This window comes from Orbicella faveolata, unplaced genomic scaffold, assembly GCF_042242905.1.
Source record: "Orbicella faveolata isolate gen_17 unplaced genomic scaffold, um_ofav_v1 contig_12, whole genome shotgun sequence".
Classification (NCBI taxonomy): domain Eukaryota; kingdom Metazoa; phylum Cnidaria; class Anthozoa; order Scleractinia; family Merulinidae; genus Orbicella; species Orbicella faveolata.
The window spans coordinates 2,746,089-2,772,500 of record NW_028301539.1 but is presented as its reverse complement, the minus strand read 5'-3'; the positions used below and the strand labels follow the sequence as shown (position 1 = coordinate 2,772,500).

The following is a 26,412-nucleotide window of genomic DNA, read 5'->3' as shown; positions in this document are numbered from 1 at the left end:
AATCATCAATTTCTAGATCCTAAATTTTCAATGTTTGGAAGGCTTAATCTTGAATTTCCAAATCTTGAATTTTTAATATTTGCCAACGCGAACGTTGAGTTTCCAAATCTTGAATTTCCTAACCTGTATCTACGTGTCTGTCAGTCTTGTAGTCTTTCAGTCAAACCGCAAAGATCTGAATATTTCTTCTTTCCGTGATTGACGATAACGCAATTCGTAATTTTTTTCGAGTCATCAACGATTCGTTAAAAAAATTCGCAGTTAATGGTTAATTTTACCCACCTTACGAGTCTTGACGATATGAATAACAATGTGTCCCAAAGCAAAGAGATTGAAGATCATCACCAGTGCAACAGGCAAAACAAAGGCATAAAGGATCGCTTGAGGCTGTGATATGAAACATTCGTCTGCTCCTTGCCCTGTTATTTCAAAAAGAAAGCTATAGAGTAAAGAATTAAGTTACACTTATCTTAACCACTCAATACCAACTGTTATATCAAAATGACTCATAGCAGTATCTTCTCTGATACTCATCGTAGATTTCGGGCGGTATTTGCAGCTGAATTATTTCAGATATCTCATTTTTCCACGTGATGGCAAGTCTGGCGACAGTGTATTAATTTTAACTCTGTTTTAAGCAATATTCAAGAATTGCATAAAGTTTATTTTCATCAATACTTTAAGTAATTATTATCTACTTGCCATATCCCACGGAACCCTTTTTGACATGGTCAACCGTCACACATAGAAGAACGACAAAGGTAGGAGTTCCCCAGGCATACAGACAGTACGCCATCAAGCGCTTCTTGTAGCTTCCTTGTCGGTTTACAGCAACACCATCTTTAACACAATCAGGAGGAAACTCTCAGTTATTACAAGCAATGGCCTCACAACTACCTCGATAGATTCGGAAGGGATTGTGACCCAAACAGCTTGAATCGAAGAATGATGCTACGTACGTATTGTTACATATTATTACATAGATTTATAATTATAACCTGTGGCATAATTGAACTCCCCTTCGCTCTTCATAGATTAATTAAAAATTGCATGAATCGTCTTCTGAACACAGGCAGCACATACAACTAACCTGAGGGAGTAAAAATCCGATGCACGTCATAAGCCATAACGTTCATCCACGTGAAGGAGGACAGAACAAAGAAATGAAGAAGAACTGCAACTGCCAAACACACGTCTGGGTCTTCATGTTTAACCGCTGAAAAGAAGACACTTTGGTACAGCAACAGAGAAATCGCCAAGTTGATTATGATCTTCCCAGGTAGGTTGCGGAGTTCAGCAAATAACATGTAAGTAATTATCAGCAGAATTAAAGAAATAATCGACGCTATACATCCGATTAAAGTAAGAAGTTGGAGAGGTGCTGGCGTCGTTCTTATCTTGTAGCCGTTTCCTCGCCCCTTTTCCGTTCTAGTGAAATTTCTTGAGAAATTCAGACACAGCAGTAATCTGTTGTCACGAATTGTGTATGTAGTATTGCTATATGTCTTGTTGTGGGGTTTTAAGTAGACGGAACCGTTCGCAAGCTGTATGTAATCTGTCTTATTAAATGATATAAAGGTACAGTTTAGAATCCCTGTCTGGGTTTCGTTGCGTCGAGGATCATCGCGTCCGGTTGAGACGATGGGTTTGCAGCTTCCAGTGTATGGATCGTATACTTCATCGGAAGAACAAGACCAAAATTGCTCAACGTAGAGCGTCTCACTCTCTTGACTGTCTTTTACTTGAACAGACATGGATGTGGAACCAAAATCGAAAAGGATAGAGAGGGGACGGGTTCCTGGTTTACCTCCAGAAGTACACTCGCATTCGAGATAACTTGGATCAAAACCATTGCACAATCCGCACTGTGGATTTCTAAATAGGATTCGTCCGGTATCAAAACAGACAGGGAAAGCGTATCTGAGACATTCAGTCTGACAGTAAGATTCGTTTTTCTCTTGGCTGATACCGTAGCAGTCCTGAAACCGAGGAACGCATCGTTTTGAAAAACTAAGCAGATGGTCTCTTGGTGATGTTTTAATGGAGCAGTTATAATTGCTCAGAAAGACCCTCTCACTGGTAAAATTAAAGTTCGTCACATTAAACCAGTCACATTCGAGTTGAAGTGTCCAGTATCCTGTGTTTACAGCGCCATTGCATCTCGCACAAAATATATTTCTGTACGTGGTGAGACTGTCAAAGTCGAATACTGGCAAATTTCTTAAAAGGTCACTTTGATCTTCTTCCTGACATTTTTGGCGCACGCTTTTCTTTGTCCAATTCTGTGGACACGCCTTCCAGGCTGTGTAACCAATGTACGTTGGACCAATTCCTTGTTTGACAGCCAGGCAAATATGATCCGAAGTTAAAGGGTTTTTCTGGGGATTGACATGCGCTCGACACCTGTAAAAGAAGAAAACAATGTCTTCATGAGACATTTAAACTAATTTGCAGATCCAGTTGAGATGTTTTTGCGTATTGCTTGTCGCATGGGATGACACATAGTTTGCGGTCATTACCAGTAAATGGAGCTCAATTGGATAAAGTTGTAACTTACATTAGTCCCAATCCCCTGAATTACACTGTTAATGACCAGTCCTAGTGAAAAGATTGTGGCTTGTGTTCATTGTCGATACGAGGATATGCTTTGGTTTTGGTCAATTCCTGACTGGTAGAGACGCTTGAATCATAAGTCCTACAACATGAATTTTGTGTTGTTCTCCATCACAGAAGGAAGTTTTGTGTTCACCGATAGGGAGAGGAGCTTGAAATGTATCGCGGCCGATCGTTGTGGTATATTGTATGTACCACTTCCTGATTCAGAAGTACAATATTTATTCACTAGCGAGACAAAGACAACAATGATCTATGCGGATCCTGATTCGCATGCAAATGGCCAAAAAGTACTCTTTGAGAAAAATCCTACCGCATGAGTAGTGGTCTGAATATAATTAACATTTATTTCCTACATACATTACAATCTGAAACTTACAATGCGTCAAAGTCAAAACAGCAGTCACCAAAGTCATCACAGAGTTTATCACAGAAACATCTAGGTAAATATCTAGCTCCCATTGGTACAGAAGCATCTCTCTGTTCCACTCCGCAGCGATTTTTACAGCTGTACAACGTGATCTTGTCATTATCCTCGCAGCGCTCTGCCAATAGACGAATTTGTTCATCCCACTTGGGACCTATGAGGTCTATAACGATGAAAACATAATATGAGATATATTTTATTATAGCGTTAGGATTGGTCTAGCTCTTTTTTAATCAAGCTATGTATCTTAGCTAGATGTTAATTCCTACAAGTTTTCCCGACGCCTTCTAGGAAACTACTACATCACACTCAAATACTCGAAATACTGACGTAATTATTGTGGATGATAAAAGAGATGGAAATACAGGTAAGATTCCACAGCATATGAATAAGGCCTTGAAACACCATGATATTTTTCAAACTCGACGAGCCTTGTAGTCAAGACGCATGTGTTTACCATGTCTCTAGCTTTACTAATATTTTTGGCGCGAGCTGCATATGCCATGCAGCAACATGTGATTTCTTAAAACTTAATTCACTTGCATAATTAAACAGTGTAATTAATCTGTATCCTAGTTTCCATTGGTCTCAGAGGTAAGATTTTAGGTTTATTTACTTTTATATATGGACTACGCGGCACGCAAAAAAGTCGAAGCCAGCTACTTGCATGTACTCTAAATTCCATTACAATGAAATACTTACTACGTCCATGTAAGGCTTAACCTGAACATTGAGGAGTATTATGGAAGCTTCAAGTAAGGTCTATTTGCTAATTTAAATATTTATCGGCAGTTCGGTTGAAACCTACTCGATATATTAATATTCATACTTCAAAACTCCTCATATAAACTACTTTTAGTTCCTTACCATCGGTATGAGTTGTCCCTGAGCTGCACTTGGGGCGCAAAGTGCCGAGAAGAAAAGAGTTTGGATCCGGCCCTGTGGGGGAAGGAACAGTTGTAAAAGCAGTTGCGGTAGTACTCACTGAGAGATTTCCTCCTGAGCCTCCACCTTCCCCAGAGGGTGGTGATGGTGGTAGTACTGGAGATGGGGGTAATACCGGGGATGGAGGTAATACCGGGGATGGAGGTAATACCGGAGATGGAGGTAATACTGGAGATGGAGGAGATGGCGGTGATCCTGGAGAAGGTGGAGAAGGTGGTGATGGCGGACTAGCACCAGAAGAAGATGATGGCGAAGAAGGTGATCCAGGAGGATGTAGGCAGCCGGAAGGTGGTGATGGCGGGTTTGCGCCAGAGGAAGGTGATGGAGGTGAAGGGAGCTGACCATCGCTTGGCGAAGAGGGTGGTCCAGGAGGTGGCGGAGATCCTTGAGACGGTGAGGATGACGGAGAAGGTGGAGATGGCAGTGAAGGTGGAGATGGTGGATTGGCGTCAGACGAACATGATGGAGGCAAAGGGATCTGACCATCACTTGGCGAAGAGGGCGGTCCTGGTTCACTCGAAAGCGCCGACGACGAGAGCAGAACCACAAGAATCGTCCCTAAACATATTCCAATAATAAAAGCTGTAAATAAGTCGTAGCTTAAAGAGCCGATCGCGATGTTATATTTGAAAGCCCTAGGCTAATCAAGTGTGCGTGAAGTAGAAACACTTTGCCATCACGTACAAAAGAAGCAATCCTTAACATTTCTTTTAAACTTCATTATTTATTTATCACTCGATAAACAACGCAATCTACCATTGCCATAAATTTTCCCTACACTGAAATTTGCATAAATGGTTCAAGAAAATTCTTTTATGTGCAGGGCATTGGAGTCACTCAAACTACGTTTCGAAATATCACAAAATTGTGCAGGGTATCGTTGTAGACAGAAATATCTCCCTTTCAGAGCTAATAATCGAGAGTAATGTGATTATAATAATAATAATAATAGATTTGTATAGCGCCATATCCATGGCTCATGGCGCTTTACAGTAAAAAATATTATTAAAAATAAAATTTACATTAAAAATTTACATCAGTGATAAAAAATTACTAACAAATAAAATAGCTAAGCTGTAAAAATGAAAGTAAAACTAGGAATCATTAAAACCTTTAAATAAAAACTGACTAACTTAACTAAGTGACTGACTAACTAACTAGCTAAACTATCTAATCTACTAATTAACTAACTAACTAAAAGTCTAGTTATAATTAGATTATGATTAGATCGACCAGAGGAGGTATTTAGCTTTTTAGTAATTGTTTCTCTGATTTTGAATTACCTGTGGTATGGCCTTCGATTTCCGTCCAAAAACAGCCCATCAGGCAAAAAAACGCTAGAATAAACATTAAGGAGACGCATTGACGAAACGGCATTTTCTGCGTACGTTCACCTGAAAATATAAACATGAATTCTCAAGAAGACTTTTCCCAGAGTAAGACAGTGGCTCAATTGATGGTTCTAAAACTGCCTCAGTTGTAATAAAGAAAGATGCTGTCTATTCCGTTAGTGTAGTTGCAGTATTAGGGGAAAAAATATATCTTTGGCAAAAAGAAATTCTGCCCCGAAGCTGGTTACAAAACTAACTAATATAATATTGCTTGACCGAGTATACAATAGCAAACAGTTCTCCCTTTTTTATTGCAATTGAGATAGTTTGCCATCTACGTTACCTAATGGTTGTGAACTGAAGAAATTAGCAATCATATCTGAGTGGTGTTTCGCCGTATTGAATATTTAAGCTTTTTAAATAGTTTGAAGTAAAACAGGTAAAGTGTCACTGAAACGTCCCAGCCATCCGTCCAACGTTGATATGACATTTATCGCACCCACCTTTACACGTTCTCTCCTTGTACGCCGGATGGATACCACTAAACTAAACCTGAAAATTTTCCACGCTTGCTTGAAAAACATTTATTAATTTTCTACGCACGGCAAGATTAACCAACGCTATCATTATATCCTTTGAAATAGAAACGTGTTATTAATGCGGCTTAAGACTGCTAGAATCAATAAAAAGTCAAATTATATTGTAAACAGGTGGCAAAACATATTCTGCAAAATGTATTCTCCCTTTTAGGAGCAGTTATTTGTTGCTGCGCTCTAGCGACGATATGATATCACAAAATGGTTTTTCAATCAGATTTCTGATAAAGAAAACATCCTTGCGTGCATGGTATGGACGTTATAATCCTGAATATCTGACCAGATATGCTGATTTATTTACATCACAAAGTGGATGTTCGAAACCTTAACTCATGAAATATAATTACCGCCTTAAAAATAATTATTGCAAAAATATTAAAAATGGAGACACCAATGCATGAAAATAAAAACCCCTCCGGTTTTCCAAATTTATATGAATGAACTGCACACATTTTTCAGACTAAACAGGTTAAGATTTACGCCCAGTCAAACCACTGTTGTTTTCACAACAACAGACTCAATGGTCGGAAATAACACGGCTTTTTCTTACTCTTGCAAAATCTTGATAAACGATAATTATAATGATCAAAGGTTTTTAAAGCTGAAAACACTTACCAGTGGTCAAAGGATAGGAAGCGATATTGAAGTGATCAATTTCGTATTGCTATATTTCATTTATTCCAGACTGAGCACCCTCTATCGCTTGCACAGCTGCTGCGTTACCGGCTGCTGGGAAGGGCGGACCTTGGTTCTCATCCAAAGAGGTCATGTGTCTTACTGCTTTTCATTTTCAAATTAACGAAGTTTTCAAATGCAGATTTAGCACTAATCATCAATGTAATATGAAGGAGATATAATTAACAGTTCTGCTCATCACACTGCATATCGATGCCAAATCGAGATAAAAGTCTTGGGACAGATTAGAATTACTTCAAATCGATGTCATTTTCCTGTTAATGAATATTATATCCTGCAAAAAGTAAGGATGCAATTATTTTTTTTTTCAGCATTTTTTAAAAGGCCTTAACATGCGTTCCATGGCGCGGTAATGACTGCTGATGATGATTAATCTGTAAAGATAAGGTGGCAAATTCATTCATTTTCCATCATTAGTATGTTGCTAATTTATTTTGAAATTTTAAGCATAAAAAAAAGCTAAAAAGAAAAACTATAGGAAAAAAAACTATAGAAATTTATCACAATATGCATGACATGAAGAGATCTGTCAATAACATTCCCTACAGTGGGAAACATTTAATTATTACTACTAACTGCATGACAAGCTTTAAGGCTGAGCAACAAATCATTTTGCTAATTTCTCTTGGCATCTAATATTCGATCTGAATTTGTGGTAAACACACCTGACTGTAAGTTTAAATAATTATAGAATTCTGTTGCAATTGGGGAAATGTGAATTACCTCTAGAATAACATCTCTAGTTCATATTTATCGGCAAAAGAAGTGGTATAGATAATTAATGCTCCAACATTCTGTTAAATTCAAGCAAGGAAAAGGAGTATTTCATACGTTGACAATTTGATATTCACTGTTACTTTTAGAGTGAGAAACATTTAATTATTACTACTTACTGCATGGCAAGCCTTAAGGCTGCGCAACAAATCATTTTGTTAATCTCTCTTGGGATCTGATATCCGATCTGAATTTGGTAAACACACCTGACTGTAAGTTTGAATAATTATAGAATTTTGTTTCAGTTGGGGAAATATGAATAACCTTTAGTAGGATAACATCTCGGGTTCATATTTATCGGTGAAAAAAGACAGTGGCATATATAATTAAGGCTCCAACATTCTGTTACTGATTCAAGCAAAGAAAACGCGCATTTCATATGTTAACAATATGAGATTCATTGTTAATTTTATGTTAATCGATTCTTATTGGAAGGGTACTGTAAATTCTGCAGCACAGTGTCCTAAATAAATCTACGTGTACTAAACTTCGTTTGCATGAAGAATTACTGAATTGTTTCCTCGCAAAGCTAAGCGAGTCGTACTCGGCAAAAGCTTGTAATTACTGGTCAATATTTTTCGTTGAGTAAATCAAAGTAAAATATATGGTCTTTATAAACCATGTACGACAAACGTGCAATCTAGGTCTTGCACGAATCTGATCGTTAATTATTGAGATTTTATGGATGGCAGATAAAATCTGTGTTATTTAGATCGCTTTAATGCTACCTCCACATTCGACATGAATAAATTTCCGAGAAATTCTTGTCTGCGGAGTTTAGACGGATACCATTTTCAGTTGCTGAGCCGCACAATAAATTTGGTATTTTCTGCCATCTTTTTCATCTTCTTTCTCACGCGAAGTGTAAGCGTGGATACAGCACCGGATTGTCTCTGAAGTGAAAAGGTTACTGATTTTGTTTCTTGTTTTTAGAGTAATTAATTGTTTTAAAAAGGAAATTTCTTCTAAGTATGGTTGATTATAGATACATAGTTATAATTTACCGAGATTTGAGTCAGGGTTATCCATTCGATCGATCTGTTGTACATACATGTAGCCGAGATTCAGGAGACTAATTGCATGGGTATACGTTATTTCATAGTTGAGCATTCAAGTAGAAAAGTAAACAAATATCCACTAGTATCCGCAACAAACAACGCCTGACAAAAGAAAATAAGTGTCTACTCAGCACGGAAAATTTATTAGATGACTTTGTTTCATCATTAATGACAATTCTCCTCCTAATATTGAAACGCGTATCTGTAAATGCAAGCAAGGTGGTCATGACGTAGTAATTTTCGGTATTACCTTGAAATTAAAGTAAACTACATTACATTTATTTATTCGCCACTAATGGAAAAAATACATACGTAAATTATATATAGGAAAAAGGAAATTAACAGGTACTGTACGTTGTGCATGGCAGTTTTAATCTTGAGAAAAAAAATGCAATACTAATGTTTTAATCATTTGTCGAGGCTTGAGCGAGAATTACCAATAAGCAATGCAGATTACGCAAATCATTACATTTATTGCTATCTCGAAAGGACAATAAAAAAAAAATAAGGACATTTTGCTCACCAATATATTTTGGAAAAGGCGTCTGATTACATTTCATGGGAACCAGTGAGCTGACAAATAATACATCACGTTTATTACAGTTTCATAATTATGTGAAGACTTTGCAGAGAAGATTTTACTAATTATATACTCAGTACTGTACGGGTCCGCAAATGATCCCAGGACAGCAAATGATCCCGGACTGCAAATGATCCCCAAATTGGACCGCAAATGTTCCCGGACCGGAAATGATCCCCGATAGGGACCGCAAATGATCCCGACTAAAAAATCAGGAATGGCATGGATGGAGAAATGGTGTGGATAGGGAATTGGCGTACGTGAATACCGATGTTTTTATTAAAGCCATCTTATAATTATAATGGCTTACAACTTGCCTTTTTTTATACTTTCGACCAAATTTTGTTACTAACTGCGAGTCATGAGTATCACCACTCAATCATCAAAACACGACTTCGCTTGCATTTCTTTGCAATTCTGAGTAAAATTATGATCAGTGCAACATACGCTACATATCCTCCTTTGTTAAACATTGATATTTCGCTGTTATAGTTAAATCACATTTTATCAGCCATTAACGCCACTCGTCTAACCATGAGGCAACTATGACAGAAGACGCCGTCACCTGAGTAGACCCACAAGCCTACAACGCCTCATCACTTTGTAAAAAACCTAGTGTGTAGCACTGGAAATTTGAACAAATTTATTTTGTAATTTTTCCTTGGTCGTATTTTGGCTTTAATTCCTCGGAAATGACTGCTTGAGTATTCTAAGAAGCCAAAATTCCAATCTATAGTTATGAAGTTCAGCTTCATGACCAAGCAAGGCCAAGGCTTGCGTTTCGTTTTGACAAGTTAGCTGTTTGATAGATGTTTGATACTATCGCCACCGGGATTTCGAGAATGTTTACAAGTATGTGTTTTTCTAAGACTTCAAATTCAATAGATCGCCTTCACGTGACGTGTTTTTATCCTCATCGGGCATAAGAGGCGGTATATTTATATCTGTTTACAATTAGCGTGCTTCGTTTGGAAACCAGAGCATTTTGAATTTCGGGGTTATGGAGTTTACGTGACACAAGGCTACGATCGAGTTTGTTCAAAAATATATACTTATCTCGTGATTTTGAGCCTTTTTAGAAGTTAGAGCATTAGGAAAAGTGCTTATGTAAATGCTTGTTTGTTTAGTACTGATAATAAGTCGGCTAGAAAGCCAAAGTAAGTTCCAGATGTTTACACTATATTCCGGCCGTCATATTGGTGTACCACGGATGTACACCAACGTGGCGTTTTCTTAATGGGCTCTGTAAATTTCTGACAAACATTTACGACGAATATCTGAAGTTTGGGGAAACGCACAGGGCTAAAACGTGGAGAAGTGTCTTATTTACTTATCTTCTATAGCGCACATCACAATTCCTTAGCTTTTTCCGTTGGTTGGTTTTCGATTTATTATATTTTTTTATATAGCGTGACAGTGAAAACGATCTCTATCCTTCGAGGAACAAAACAGCAACTGTGGAATGTTTATTTGTAAAATGATAAAGCATGTTTTTTAGTTCATGATTTTTGTTCTCACCTTCCTCTGATATAAATCCATGCCATTCCTTATTTTTTGACCGGGATCATTTGCGGTCCAATATGGGGATCATTTCCGGTCCGGGATCATTTGCGATTCAATTTGGGGATCATTTGCGGACCCGTACAGTACTCCTATGTAATTTCATATCGCCAGATTTGCGACAATTTGCGAAATATAATTCGTCTTTCGCGTAATTTTTTTTTTTTAATGAAACTACGACAGAATTTGAAAAAGGAGTCCAAAGAACGTCTTCCTTTGGAGGCTAAAGTCATAGCAACTGTAACTACGTTGCCACGTTGGTGTATTAGTCGTCCCAGGACGCGTGTAACATTAAAAGGGGATCTTTGGATAGCATAACGGATAAATTAATTAATTAATTAATTAATGTCAATTTAAATAATAATCTTTGGTTTAGTAACCTGTGACGTTGAACTGTAGTATGTTTAGAGAGGTTTTCATTAAGCGTAATTTGCAGTCAAGCTGCTTTGGTTTTGCATTACGACGCGAAGTGATTGACTTAAAAATCTTGTGCCTGTTTCTCCTCCAATCAAACGTAAAACCAAAACCAATCGTGACTCGCTCGGACACGTTTTCCTGCGCTTTGTGTCGGCTTCCATAATGTTGTGGCTTTGAATTTTGATTGGTTCATTGAGTTATCGGTGTAATTTCTTACTGGCCAGAGTGATTACTTAGGATTTGGCGACACTAAATTGGAAATTGCTCTAACTTATAGTTACCAATAACGTATATTTATTATATGGATAGCTCCGTGAGCGGGCAAGATGAATCAAATCCTGCGCTGTGATTGGCTACCCGAGCGGGCAAGATGGAGCTATCTTGCCCGCTCGGGACTACCCGATGTGTCCCGCAAGAAAAACTTCCCAGAAAGCCATATAATAAATCCTTTATTGACCAAGCTTGTTCGGTCAAGATGGTTGGATATTGGCCTCGTTCTTTTCTTTTGCGAGTTTATGGACCTCGACTCCGTCTCGGTCCATAAACACGCAAAAAAAGAACTTGGCCAATATCCAGCCATCTTGACCTCACACTTGGTCAATAACCCATACATATTTCGGGTTGTACACTACCCGACATTATACACTGTTATATTAGTTATTTATAAGCGCGTATCCTGTACAACTTGATTTCCATCTGTTTGGTTACAGTTATAGTTTCTTTGAGCGTTTACTTCGTTCTGTGTTGCGCGACTCCTTTGGATTCCAGCCAATTTACTTTTGTACAACTCCAAAGCCTTCCCACTTGCAGCAAAAGACAGGAAAATGAACAACCCTGTAGAGAAAGAATAATAAACCAAAATTCTTGAGATATCAGTGTACCTAAAACACTGATTTGGAACGTATATAACGGTCGGTTGTGAGAGTTCTGAGAAAAACATTGGAATAAAACATCTTAAAATATTTTAATATGTAAAAATATTTTAAATATTTCAAAGGTTCTCAGACAAAGAACCAGTTCTTAAATATTAAAAAATATATATTGTAATGAAATAAGAGCGGACTTCACTCATCGATATTAATTCCAGGCAAATACTAGTTTTTGGAAAAACCAGAACATCACTGCAGCAATTCAGAAAATTGAAATTGGTTTAATGCCCTAAAAAGGTAAATAATTCAACACTGTTCTGCCAGTAACTACTCAAAATGTAACAACCTAGATCAGATGTACGATATACCAGATTAGGGCCAATTGCATTCTAAATCATAAGAAAAAGGTTTTGAAAGAATTAAACAGTTATGCTGTTTTTTTTGTTTTTTTTTTTTATGAGAGTTTAATTTTAGTTTAGTGTGAATGCAATCCTATCAAGTAAGATATTGAAGTTGTTTGTCGCTTTGTGCTGATCTTGTTGTAAAACAAAACATGGTTCTATCTGTGACTGAGCTATAATAAGGTACGTACCTTGAAGACTGTTTAAAACCACATATGGGTACCACAAAAATGACAAAGCTTTCAGGTTTGCAGCAATCCCGAGAATCCATGTGACTCCCATCACTGAAGCCATTTTAACACAGATCAGAGCTACGCTGGTGCCGTGTTGCTGCCTGTTTGCTTGTTGCGCACCCTGAAATTGAACAAGTTCATATTCAAAAACGATCATCGACAACCAACAAATCCAAATGTGCCTATCTATGCATGCCTTTATTCAGTCTCTGAGCCAGTCATTCATGTAGTCGGTCAGACAGTCAGTCAGTCAGTCAGTCAATCCATCAGCTCCATCTGTCCATCAGTCGGTCAGTCAATGAAGCAGACGCCTGGTCGTGATCAGACGAACAGGACTTATATTCTTGTCGGCATATGAAGACAGTCCATAACTAGTTCGTGTGTTTTAATCTAATTTTCGTTCATTCTTCTCTCGCTTTTTCATTCAATAAGATCGACCAAGCCAGAAGCTATAAAATCTACAACAGAGGTTACTACATGTACTTGAAGAAATACCCGTACTGTAGTAGAATTAACATAACTAAATAGCATCAGAGGTACATGAATATTGCAAATATATGAAGGAAGGACAAGGGGTAAATTATAAACCTATCTTTAAATGGCATGTTGTAAGACTTTCATAATCTTCCGGTGCTCTTTCTTACCTTTCGAGTTTTGACTATATGAACGACTGTGTGTCCCAATGCAAACAGATTGAAGATCATCACCAGTGCAACAGGCAAAACAAACGAATAAAGAAGGGCTTGAGGCTGTGATATAAAACATTCCTCTTCACCTTGCCCTGTTTATATCCCAAAATAGCTCATTAGTTGTGAAGACACTTCTTTAACACAGTACCATGTATACTCACGTTATACATATCATTCAATTAATAACATAATTTTGTCATAAACGCGCAAGAGCTCGAGTCGAAAGTCGTTTTCATCAGATACGTTTCATTGGAACTGACACAGTATAATTACATATCATTAATTTGATCCACTGAACAAGTGGTCATTATGTAGTTTAAAGAAACTGTTTTACTGCGTAGTGGAGCAAGTGAAACACTTGACAGTTGCTCTCTCCACAGAGCAAAATGTTGCTCCGACGAAGACCCAATGTTTTACACGTCCGGTTTCTAGTATTTGTTGCAGCAGTTGATTTATCTTTGTGAACTAATTAAAGTCAGATTGATAATCATCTTGATCAATGCTCGCAATCAGAGTCATCTATAAACAGCCAATTCATGGCAGGGACGTGTAGACAGAAAGTGAACTTGATATCTATGAATTCAGATCAATTCAGATATGTTACGCTTACCATATTCAATAGATCCTGTTTTGACATGATGGGCTACAATGCAGGCGACGACGATCACCAGAGGTGATCCCCAGGCATACAGGCAATATTTCATGAGACGCATCGTGTAGCCTCCTTGTCGATTTTGACGATTTGCCGCAACACCCTCTTTAAAAGAAGTATCAAGGCGTTAGATCTGCGCAAGTCGAATACAAGGAAACTCCGTCAAGTCATAACATAAGGCATCTCATTACTACATTAGATGAAACGTTCTAACTTTGTGGCAGAGCTTGAATAAAACTCATCCGTCCTCCCAGAAACGATCTTCTTCTTCTCCTTATTTTCCTTCCGAGCAAGATCATCCGGGCATTTATTAAACCTTCGGACATGAAGTTTTTCATTTAAGATGAGGTATCCTACTCGGGCCTGGTTGAGGGCAATGGGTCCAAGCTAATTTCAATGTTATCTTCCCTATGAAATGAGCCTTTTTGTAGTTCACGCTCGATTTAAGTTTGGCTACTACCTAATAAATATTTTTGGATACGTATCATGGGGCTACCCCTCCTTTCCTCTGTTTAGCGAAAAAAAACGAAAACTGGTAGCCACACCTTGATAATTATATTTAAAAGCAATTGGTAGACTTCATCGTACATTAGTTTAAATAGGCGTTAATTGTAGCACAACGAATACGTCAACTACACCCAACGAACCTGAAGCGTTAGTAAAAATCCGACGCATATCATAAGCCATGACATTCATCCACGTGAAGGAGGACAGAACAAAGAAATGGAGAAGAACCGCGATTGCCAGGCATGTTTCTTGATCGTCCTTTTTAAGCGCCAAAAAGAAGACACTTTGGTACAGCAATAGAGACAATATCAAGTTGATTATGATCTTCCCAGGTAAATTACGGAGTTCAGCAAATACAAGATACGTAATCAGCAGAAGAACAAGAGAAACCGTCGACACTATACATCCAATTAAGGTAAGAAGTTGGAATGATGCTGGCGTTTTAGTGATCGTTTGTATGCCACCTTCGTTTTCTGTTCTCGTGTAATTTCTTGAAAAGTTCACGCACAAGACTAATGTCTTATTATGGATATTATAAGTCATATTGCTGTACATCTTTTTGTGAAGTTTCAAGTAGACGGAACCGTTAGAAAGCAGCACATATTCCGTCTTATTGAACGCCAATCCAGTGCAGTTTTCATTCCATTCCTGGCTTGTGCTTTCGTTTCGATGACCATGATGCAATCCATTAGGCGTATAGCCAGTTTCATTATTCATTATGGACGTAACGTTTAACTGCAGTTTTGTCCTGTTTCTTCGCTTTTGCTTGATATCTTTGGCCCGGTTACCAAGACGTACTGCAGTTAAAAATTCCGTTGAGGCGATCTTTTTGCAGGTCCCTGCGTAGGGATCGTAAACCTGGTCAAAACGGCATGAGAACTCTTTTTTAGTTCTTTTAAACACGTAATGTCTCTCATCTCGTACCACAACACTGTACTTAGATGTAGAAGTAAAATCAAAGAGCATGGTGAGCGAAGGTACTCCTCTTATTGAATCAGCGTCACAGGTGCAGTTGAGCTCATCTAGTTTGAAACCAGCGCATAAAGCGCAACGTGGGTTTCGGGATCGTATACCTGCAGAGCATACTGGGAAAGCGTACCTCGGGCAATCGGTTTCGCAGAGAAATCCATTTTCTAGGGTTGTATGTCGGCACCTTTGGAACCGAGGAATGCATTGTTTTAACGGGTTTCGAGGTGAATGCAAAGGGTCTGGGAATTTCTCGATCCAGCAATCCCCAGGTAACAGGATCGTCTCGTTGCCTAGTAAACTGAAAGTTGTAGCGTTTAAGGAATTGTTGCAATTGAATTGGATTTTCCAAAATTTCGCACTCAGTGGAGCACCATTGCATCTTGCGCAAAATATATTTCTATACGTTACGTCGCGGTCTTTGTCAAATACTGGCAAATTACTTTTAAGGTCACTTTGATCTTCATCCTGGCATTTTTGTCTCACGTCGCTTTCTGTCCAGTTCCGTGGGCACATGTTCCAAACTGCCACGCTATTGATTTTTTTTTGGAACACGCCTTCGTTAACCAAGCAGGTTTCATTCAAAGGCCAGCGAGGAGGTTTCACATATGTTCGGCATCTATGAGAGAAAAAGAATTGTCTCATTTGGATGTACTTTGGTTTGTTTTCAGTTTTAGAAAATGGCTTATTGTGTTGGGGTTTTCAGGAATGCCGTCAGCCAGCAGTGTGGATGAACTAGTTTTATTAGTATGCAGCGGCTTCTTGGTAAGCAGGGTATCAATTAATGATCTCAACATCTGACTGATTAGATTGTTCTGGGACCAATAATTAAACATTTTTTTTCCACTGTTAATTTTATTTAAACGATGCACTGTTGGGCCATGTAGTCTAGCCTCTACCTCCGAAATTCGTTTGTGTTACGAAATTTTCCCAGTACCTGAGTGGTTATATGTTAGGGTTGTAGGTTGAGCTTTTGACAATGTCTTAGTTCGCTATGAACTTCATTGTTTCGTTTTAAAAGTTCTCTTTCTTTAGGAAGTGTACCAACAGCGATATTTGTACCAGGATGTTATTAGCAGACCTGATCGGTTCCTGGTTTATATATAATGCATGACATGCAGAATCTGCTGTAGGGGAAAATCTGCAGTTAGATATTGACAAAAACAAAAAAAATGGCTTGGATTACTTGGATTGCATAAACGTTAGTTTCCTCAGCGGGAAATCCGAATAAATAGCCTGTATAGTTGTGCTACAAAAAAGTATAGAAACTTACAATGCATCGAAGTCAAAACAGCAGTCACCAAAGTCACCACAAAGTTTATCACAAAAACAGCGCCGTGCATTAGTTCGTTCTTCCTTTCCACAGCGACCTTTGCAACTGTATTCCGTCATATTGCAGTACTGTGTTAAAATATGAATGTTTTCATCCCATTTTGAACCTAGACAGTATGAAAGTTTCCAAACATAAAAATTCTTCAACTGCCTTTGGGATTAGTTATTTTAAATAATTATATTAGTTGCGCAAAATTCCATACAACGACGCTAACAATTTTACAAACAAACAGTCCAAATAAATTCTAATTTGGAAAGTGCACAAATAAACAAGCAATGGATCTCTGTACGCAATAAAATGAACAGTGTTAATTATATTCTGAATTCCTTTATAGTCTTCCAAGAGTTTTTCATCTAATTATTTCAAAATTTGACAGCATGTACTCATTTTACACTAAATCCTAAAATTGCAGATTCTAGCAGATTTGGAATTCAGAAAAATCGTACAAAGGCAACCTATTAGATTTAAGATACATTTAAATTCTGTTGGCTAGAAGGTTCAGTTGTTTTAATTCAAGCCGGAACATGCGGAAAGCAATCTAACTTTCCTTCCATGTTAAACTTTACGTGTAAAATACATTGACTGGCGTACCTTGGTTTGTGGTCGCATTTTGGCTGCAGTTGGGGTGCAAAGTACTGAGAAGCAAAGATTCAGGAGCTGGTCCTGTAAAAGAAAGAATAGTAACGGTGTCTGGCCTGGATATCAGGGAAATAAGGTAAAGAGTTGAAAAGGTTATATGCTATATCATGCGAAATAGTAAACAAATAATTTCGGCACACAAACATGAAATGGCATTGATAAATAAGATAAATACATCGAATATCATGAGATTTGGTCGACAGTATTCCTTTATGATTGATAATTGTTCGCGGTTTGGATAATTCATAGCTGGATAATTGGTAATTGTTGGTAACGTTGTTCTCTCGAATTTCCCGTAATAACCTGTAATTAAATAAATCGTTCTTACAGTAATTATCATTCTCTACACTGAATTACCTGTGACACGGCCTTCAGTTCCTTTCCAAAAACATGTTGTAAGAGAAATTACTACAAGCAATGACACTGCTGTGAAGTGACGAAAAATCAGGTGACCACAAAGTAGCCGCATTCTCTGCATAACCTGAAAATTCAATGCACGACTTCAGTATGGCTTTGCAAGCTATGAATAGGATCACTTAACAACCTCTGTTTCTGTCGGCTATAAAAACTATACACCTGGAACTCATCCTTTTAGAATCCATCCTGTTTTTGCGAATTTGACTCGGATACTTCAGGTGTATATCTTTGACTCCTTTTGAATACACCAGGTGTACATTACAGATTACCTGCACCTTGAATGCTCCTGGATTCCATGGCGCCACGATTACATATTCGAGGCTAGAGTATTTCTACAATAGGTTGTTAGGCTTTAGCGCAGTGTTGAATACAACGTTCTTCTTAGTTTTGCTAGACGATTCTACCGGCTTTTACTTGCTTTTGCATTTAGACATGTTACGGGCACACTGCAGTCGCATACGATCACAAAACAGCTGCTCAACTTAAAGCTTTTTAACCATCCAAATAACATTGGTTAATCAATTATCAACGAATTCAAATGTAGGCCAAACTTAAGACACTTGCCCTTGCAAAAGAACTTTAGATTCAGTTGAAATCCGAGACTCGTAAACGGGCGACGCTTTTCACGATCGGAGTTACCTTTTGTCTCTGTTTTAAGACGAGCCCTCGTGTACAACCTCTCATATAGACGTGAAATGAAAGGATAGAGGCCACACGGAAATGGCCTGTCTTTAAGCCTCAGCAGTGCTGCGTCATAGCTTTTTATAGCGCACTTTGAAAACTAAAATCGTGATATTCCTTCAGTTGTTTGAAAGTAACACTCTGAAAGAAAAAAACCAATATCTTTCCGGTATGAAGAAAACTTACTGAATTACAGCCACCTTCGTTTGTATCTAATTTGATAATTTTCGTTTGTCACGACAAGTTACCTGACATCGCAATTACATAACAAACAATTTAGTTGCACACACCTTTTACCATCTATTTTTTCATTTTGGTTGTTAAACGCTAGAAAATATCATTCTATAAACATCCGCAAAAAGGCTGATATTTAAAACTAATGGAACCCAACAAAACACGTAAGAATTCATTAATGGGTTGTTTAACATTCATGATTCAAAACTGGAATATCGATCAGCTTCCGTGACGGACCTCAGGCAAAAAGCACTTTATTTCAGTCAAACCTCTCCTTACGGACACCTCTGTAATACGGACAGACACCTCTATACTACAGCCAGTTGATTTGGTCCCAGTGTAACCAGAATCTATATAATCTCTACCTCTATATTGCGGACACCTCCGCGAAAAGAGGGCCGGCCGTAATTCTCTCTATATTTGGCATGTTATGGCTCTATGAGCCACCAAATGTCACACAAAGCTAGTATCTTTAGACGCTATCAATTGTTGACGGAGAAATACAACAAACCTAGCTGTTTTGCCGTCTCAGTGCATACGCAACATTTCTGTGGCGACATTTGCTCGCGAACATCTCTTGAATGTTCGCTTAGTTTGAGTTCTGAGGAGCAGCAAACATGGCCAAGGAGACAGCTTGAAGTATTCGATTGCCAATTCTCCTTATGCTAACAGCAAAGTGTTAAATTTCAATACACTAGTACTAAAAGTAGGATGTTATAAGAAGAGAAATCAACTTTCCTTATAGAATTGTTTGTTGTATTTCTCCGTCAACAACTGATAGCGTCTAAAGGCCCAAAACGTAACAATATAGTTATGATTTCAGGACGATTTTAGTTTCACGCAGCAGCTATTTCCATATGACAATAAACAAATCTTAGGTATACGGCAAAATAGAGCATTATATTCATATTATTCGATGCATAAGGCACACATCTCAATATAACCACTCAGGATAATAAGACCATTAACAAGATTGAACCAGCAATTAACAAGAAAATGACGCTGTATCCTGAAAATATTAACCTGGAATAGTCACTATATTGCCCAGAAATACTAATCGTTGACGGAATTGACAAATCGGAATATTTATACGTGATCATAACATTTATTTTTGGTCATGATGTATACTAATTTTAACTCGATCTGCGAAGGAAGAAATGGTCACTGTTAGGCGAGACAAAGGGCGGGCCCCACATGATTACTTACGTTTCACTTGACATATTCAAAGGCTAGTTTATTAATTCTTCTTCTTGTTAAATTTATCATTGCGGGCTTTGCCACATTACTCCCTGAGCGCCCCTGTATAGGAGAGCCATAGTGCTCTCAAGGGCTATTCTGTCGAGACCAGACAACTCGCCTCCTCGAGTTGTCTAGCCTCCGAGACAACTCTAACGGTTCTTTGACTTTTTTAAGGAAACAGTAAAAAAATCAGCTCGTCTAGTGTAACTTGTGAGAGGGGAGAGGAGTTTGCCTCGGTTACCCAAGACCGAAAAATGGGCACTTTCTGATAATACCAATGATCACAATACGAAGAAATACATGACTTGACGAAAAAAAAATGAGACTTATGAGAAAGTAATTTATGAGAGAAAGTATGGACGTCAGATTGACACGAAAATGTTAACCTTGGGTTTTTGGCCAGCTGATAATATAAAAAACGACTTCCTAAAAGGTGACTTGAAATATAAATATCTTTATAAAATTGGCAGTCTGTTTCCTCATGCAGAATTTAGTGCCCAAAACACATTAATTTCACGTAAACAAATTTTGCCCTCTGATATTACCAAATTGGTCCAACATGGAAAAGAAAATACTTATCATGTAGTTTTCCTGTCAGAAGAGATATTTCATGTGCAATGGTTATCATTGCATTTTGGTTTTAAATATTTTGTCAATATCATGACGTCATTACATCTCTCCATATGGTAATTTTTCAAATGTTGCACACCCAATGTCGACTATTTGTTTGACAGGAAGACCGCTTCATAAATACACACCTTTTACACATTTGAGGTTGTTTCGTCTCCCAACATTCCCCTTCTACATAGTGGATGATTAATATTTTGACGTAACTCCAACGGAAGTTTCATCCAAGCATTATAAATATATATATATATATGCATGACGGCCTTGAGTGATAAGTTTCTTCAGTTAAATGTTAGTCTCCTACGGCTGCGAAGGAGACTAGTTAAATGTTAGCTTTTAAAATTGGGTGCTACAACCAATCGCTAGCTAAGTTAACTGCAATTTGATATTGGCAGATTGGTGCATAATGAAAAAGAAGCAAATTCAAAATTGATGTGTTCCGGTGCGGATGAGCAACGCCCGTCTGAACATTAATTAAAAATATCGTCGACTCTTTGTGTTGCAATATACCTCTCTACCACTCCTTTTCCGATGCTACCCTTGAACTGCATGCAGATATTTATAATCTTCTTTCGTTTCCTGTCAAACATAGTTTCTCCAGGCTTTGTCAGTGTTAAAACTGTTCACTATTTTTTTTTTCCCACAGGCTAGGGCATCACAGATTCCAGTTTAGTGTTTTTATATAAGTGAGTATATCAAAGAACATTCAAGTTCAAGCACTATGTAGCTAAGAGAGTTCATTTTTTTTTTCCGTTTGATCGCCTTTTCTTTTTGTTATTTTGTTTTTCTAATATAGGCTCATTTTTTGCATACTTTTTTCGTGCAGTCAGTTTATATGTAGATTAGTTTTTTCACATTTATGTAATCGTCTGTTGGTTATCACGTAACCTCGTTAAGTCTATATATTCTTTTGGTCCAAAATTCCGTTTTATAGTGTGGTAGTTTTCTAGTTGTATTCAGTCGTTATTTAGTCCGGAGTGCCATGCAGATCTTGTACGTAATCTGGTTTTTCCTTTCTATTTTTTGCTGGTTTTTGTATTGTTGTAGTTTCGGTTTAAGTTTAAGTTCGTATTTATTAATTCTGTATTTACGTTTTTGGTTAAGTGAATCGTTAAGAGTAAAAAAGAACGAATTCAAAACTGTCAAGGAATGTTGTTAACACCCGAATTTTTCTCTCTTTTTTTTCAGACTTTAATTTCACAGCTGCTTAAGTTGTTTGTGTAACATCATCATCTTAGCACTTTTATGTTACCCCATAAATTTACACATTTTGATGCATTACTGCTTTAGAATTCTTAGCAATCATAAAAGCTCAATTTTGGTATTCGGCTCTCCAATCCAATTTTACACTCTATAAACCTAATTTACGCCCACTACTGACAAATCAGGGTCCAATAATTCGTTGACGTGTGAGGCCGGTTTAAAATTTATTTTACGTCTCCTTCTTTGATATTACCCTTTAAGAGTCCCTGTCCATAAATATGGAAAATAACTCGGCAAGGGTCGAAAATTCGATTTCGCTCATATTTTTACGGTAGATAGGCTAGGGCTTGACAAAAACTACTGGATAGTTTTTTTGGCAAAATATTCTTTTATTTCAAAGAAATATGCAAATTACCAAATTCCGTTAAAATCGTCATTTGACGCACCATTTTATTAAACAAGTTTGATAGCCTCGCATGCAAAACCACATCACTCTTTCGTCTTTAAAACACTCAAATATTTTTGTGCGATGTTTAATTGTGTACTGGGTAGATTTTGGAGAATGTTGCGGTTTTTGTTGGGTGCAAAATAATTAAATTTCGAAGACATGTATTTCATTCACTTAAAAGTACTTCGTAAAAATAATTGATTTTCACCATGTGCGAAACATTCAAATAGATTAAGTTTCTGGTGGTTGAATCGCTGAAGGATGGTCTACAGGTTCCTGTAAAAATTTCTTTGGGCAAATGATTGTGAGCGACGCGAGAGCTTTTCAAAGTACCTTAAAAATGCAGATATTTGACCATCCGTCGTCAAATTTCAATTTACGGGTGAGACATATATTTTAGCACGCGCCACATGTCTTGAGCTATATTAAGTTGAAATAGACACAGAGCTGATAATTTCGAAATGTTCTAACTTTCTTTGCTGTAAAAGGTAGGTCCAAAAGCCGATTTGACGTGTTTCTGTCACCATTCGTCGCACATAAAGCAGAAGTTTGCTTTTGTTTATACAACGTCCGATGTACATCGCCAACTGTCAACTTATTTAATGGTCGAATACCATGAATCTATGACCCTCTTTCGACACATATGATCACCACTGCATCTAAGTCAAAAACGGCCAAGTGATTTGTAGATAGTTGCTTGCTTTGCACTACACCAAAATATTACGTTTGATCATGGTTTGATCCATTGCTATGGTTGGCCATTCGTTTCAAAATTATACGACAGGGTACACGCGGGTTTTTCTGCCGCGTATACTTGTTTACATACGTTACGTATGGGCTTTAAGCTCATATACACGACCATTTAGATCGCGTATATACGCATTTTTAAAGGGCCACATATTTACGTAAATTCAAGCACGGGGATATGCGAAATAAGTGCCCAAATATATGCGTCCTACAAGGACCCATATATACGCGTGCTAAAATGCGCGTATATGCGGGTCTCGTAAATTACGTTTTATATGCCAGCACGAAATGTGCCTTTTAGGAAGATGGCTGTTCGTGTATGATAGCAATGAAAATTACTTTAACTAGGAATCGTCAATATGGCGGCAGTGGTAAAATGGCTTGTCTTGGTCTTTCTGCTATTTAATGTTTGTTACTGCAACTCTCCAGTGAATGAACTTCTAGAAACAGCTATGCGTGTTTTGAATGACTGTTAAAGATTTTATCCTAACGCTAATCGTCGTGAAGTTGCTGTGGATTACTCTGTACATTCTTTAGTGGCCTGCGTAGCTTGGCGGTTTTTAGGCAATTTGAACGCGCTAAGAAAGCGGCGAAGCCGCGACAACGAGCGCCAAATGCGCCGTAGCCACGAGGATCCTGGGGGGTTCCTGCCCGTTTTCGCGGCTTTGTCGCTCTATGCGCTCGCGCTCAAATTGCTTAAAAATTGCTAAACCGCCAAGCTAAGCAGGCTAATCCTTTAGTTGACTCATTGGACAGAGGTACCAAGGTGAATGCTGAGAGGATACGATCTCTAGAATCGCTGGTGAGACAAACGCAATATTTACTACTTAGATGGGAAATGTTTACATTAAGAGCAGTTTCATGCGCCTCAGTGTACTCCCATTAGGGCTTTGCCAACTGTATCAGCTTCTATAATGGAAGAGTGGGTTGTCCAGCCTATGATATATCAATACCTCAAGGGGAGGTTTAGGAAGCAGAATGTGATTTTAGTGTAAGTCCTATTGGGTCTTCACCAGATAATTCATCTCATTGGGTGTTATCATCAGATGTGTCCCTGACAGCTAGTATTTCCAGTATTACATATATCTTGTAAAATCAACTGCATTCACCCATATTGGTTGTGCGTACAGCATGGTTATTCCATGCCTCAACTAGGAGGTTTAACTGGTTGTTAATTCTGGAAAGAAATATGTAATACAAACAGAACAGATCGATTATGCTCGTCGATTCCAGGATGCCATTTTCTTCCATTTGGTAGAACAGAGTGTAGTAGAACCGACCGACTTCAATAAAGACTTCTCTCCAGAGACGATCAATTCACTGGTTGTGTACAGTCAACCCAGAAATTTTTCTTCCCCTATTAAATACCCTGTGCCATAGCCTAGCTCTTCCTACCTCTAAATGTTCATCCCCTTCGTCTGAACACACTCTAGAGGGCAATCCATAACTTTGCCCAGCAGCTAAGAACAGAGCGAGCCCAGTCGCAACAGAATTGTTTGTTGCACAACTTTTAAAAGTCTAAAGCCCTGTCAAAACCACCATGTATTACAAACCTCCAACTGATAAGGCAGTGTAGTCCATCAATATGCCAGAGAGAATTAGGTCCCCTGACGCTGTCAACACGCCTTGTGATGGTATTGAACCACCTCAAATCAAACCCTGCTGGGTCAGTTCGAAAAAAGCTTTACCTTACACGCTGACGCTGAACATAGATATTTCTACTTCGCAAATGACCCAGCATGATACTGATACCAGAATTGGAAAACCCACGTCAGTCTTATTTCTCGAATCATAAGGGCCGGGTTGTTCGAAAGCCGGTTAACGCTAACCCAGGATTAAAAGTTAACCCAAATATAAATTTCTTTCTATAACAATGTTTTCCACTGCTTATGCTTTGTGTAGTTTGAGATTACTCAAGTTCAAAACTGAACTGCAAACATTTCCCATCTATGTAGTAAGTATTGAATTTCTCTCACCAGCAATTCAAGAGGTAGAATTCTCTCAGCATTCGCTCGGGCACCTCTGTCCTAAACGGTGAAAAGAATCCACAGCAACTTCACGACAAACGATCAAGTTCTCTGCCATGTTACGATTAGCGTGAAGATAAAATCTTGAACAGTCATTCAAAACACGCATAACTGTTTCTAGAAGTTCAGTCACTGGGGGAGCTGCAGTAACAAACATCAAATAGCAAATAGACCAAGACAAGCCATTTTACCACTGCTGCCATATTGACGATTCCTAGTTAAAGTAATTTTCATTGCTATCATACACGAACAGCCATTCTCTTAAAAAGGCACATTTCGTGCTGGCATATAAAACGTAATTTACGAGACCGGTATATACGCGCATTTTAGCACGCGTATATATTGGTCCTTGTAGGACGCGTATATTTGGGCATTGATTTCGCATATCCCCGTGCTTGAATTTACGCAAATATGTGGCCCGTTATAAATGCGCATATACGTGATCTAAATGGTCGTATATATGAGCTTAAAGCCCATACGTAACGTATATAAACAAGTATACGCGGCAGAAAAACCCGCGTATGCGCTGTCGTAATTTTGAAACGAATGGCCAACCATACATTGCCGCTTGAATCCTTGCTTGCAGTGGTTCCTTGTTTGTTCGTCACGCAATGCTGTCATCCCATTTTAGAGGTAGGGGTAGGACAATTTCTATCCTAATACGTAAGGATCCGTAAGGCTTGGAACCACAGGGAGCACACAATCTTGTTGAGTAGGAAGAGATTAAATTAAGCAATGAGAAGAATGAATAGTTAACCATTACCCGTGTTGTCATCTTTTGCTAGACAACCGCTACCTACACGCCCTGCGTAAATACTGTAACGCTAAACTCGTACCTGGTCTTTTCTCGCTGTGCAATTATTTTTGGTTTACATATAATACAGTGGGCTACCCTCGGGAAATTGGAAGGTGGTCACTTAATAGGGGCTGGCCGCGTAATAGAGGTTGGTGTACCTTGAATATTTTTTCACTATCGGGTTATAAATTTTTTAGTGAACAAGGAGTCATTATAGACGTCATTCTCGGAGACCCAGGGGGCAGTTATTGGGAGCGAGGAAAAGTCTAAACGGGGGAGAAAAAGTTCGGCCGAAGACCCGTTTAGACTTTTTCCCCCGCCCCCACTAACTGCCCCTGAGTCTCCGAGAATGACGTCTATCATGATTGTCTTGAATTGACTCTATGTTTACTAAGAAATTTAGCTAAATTTATAACATAGAAATCAGATCAGTCTTTTCTCACGCAAAGCTTATGATGAGTTCATTAAAACGACGGGGAAAAAATTGGGGTGACCGAGCTCGTTAGTGAGCTAGAGCCATTTTTCAGCTGACAGAACTCAATATTAGGGTACATCCGCCATGTTTTCAATGTGCGCGTGCACGAGCGCGCGCTAATGACGCCATACATTATGCGCAGTAAGGATGCGCAATGCAAATGTCGGGACAACGCTATCACCCGGGCCAGACTTGTACCAGGATCGCTCTATTCAGAGTTCAGCTCACTTAC

The 26,412-nt window shown here is 38.3% G+C and overlaps 2 protein-coding genes across 4 annotated transcripts in view; both read right to left on the bottom strand.

Moving 5' to 3' along the window:
- LOC110054996 (uncharacterized) overlaps positions 1–8,486 on the bottom strand; it is a 14,523-nt gene extending 6,037 nt beyond the window's left edge. The window contains exons 1-7 of one of the 3 annotated variants that reach the window (XM_089282039.1): positions 5,820–8,486; positions 5,269–5,379; positions 3,908–4,543; positions 2,993–3,203; positions 1,091–2,403; positions 703–840; positions 283–419 (exon numbers count right to left, since the gene is read on the bottom strand). In XM_089282039.1, the coding sequence (XP_089138165.1) occupies positions 283–419; positions 703–840; positions 1,091–2,403; positions 2,993–3,203; positions 3,908–4,543; positions 5,269–5,362 (2,529 nt within the window). In that variant the 5' untranslated portion in view covers positions 5,363–5,379; positions 5,820–8,486. Of the gene's footprint in view, positions 1–282; positions 420–702; positions 841–1,090; positions 2,404–2,992; positions 3,204–3,907; positions 4,544–5,268 lie in introns of all 3 variants that reach the window. The other 2 variants (XM_089282038.1, XM_089282037.1) reach the window with 2 other exon arrangements.
- Positions 8,487–8,564: 78 nt separating this feature from the next.
- LOC110054995 (uncharacterized) lies at positions 8,565–18,000 on the bottom strand. The gene is made up of 8 exons (XM_089276821.1): positions 17,973–18,000; positions 17,239–17,310; positions 16,588–16,753; positions 14,489–15,933; positions 13,800–13,946; positions 13,145–13,281; positions 12,459–12,621; positions 8,565–11,831 (listed from the first exon to the last, which is right to left on the bottom strand). Exons 1-8 carry the CDS (start codon positions 17,998–18,000, stop codon positions 11,659–11,661), a joined length of 2,331 nt encoding a protein of 776 aa, XP_089132947.1. The 3' UTR covers positions 8,565–11,658.
- Positions 18,001–26,412: the final 8,412 nt, after the last annotated feature.

What these genes read in the sequence shown, in the direction of transcription:
- LOC110054995 (XM_089276821.1), bottom strand. Translation starts at nt 18,000, where the DNA reads ATGGAATCCAGGAGCATTCAAGGTGCAG. An exon ending in TGTTTTGACTTCGATGCATT is followed by an intron (nt 15,934 to 16,587) that starts GTAAGTTTCTAT and finishes TTTCTCTCATAG; the next exon opens with ATGCCGAACATATGTGAAAC. An exon ending in GGTTTTAAACAGTCTTCAAG is followed by an intron (nt 11,832 to 12,458) that starts GTACGTACCTTA and finishes CTTTCTCTACAG; the next exon opens with GGTTGTTCATTTTCCTGTCT.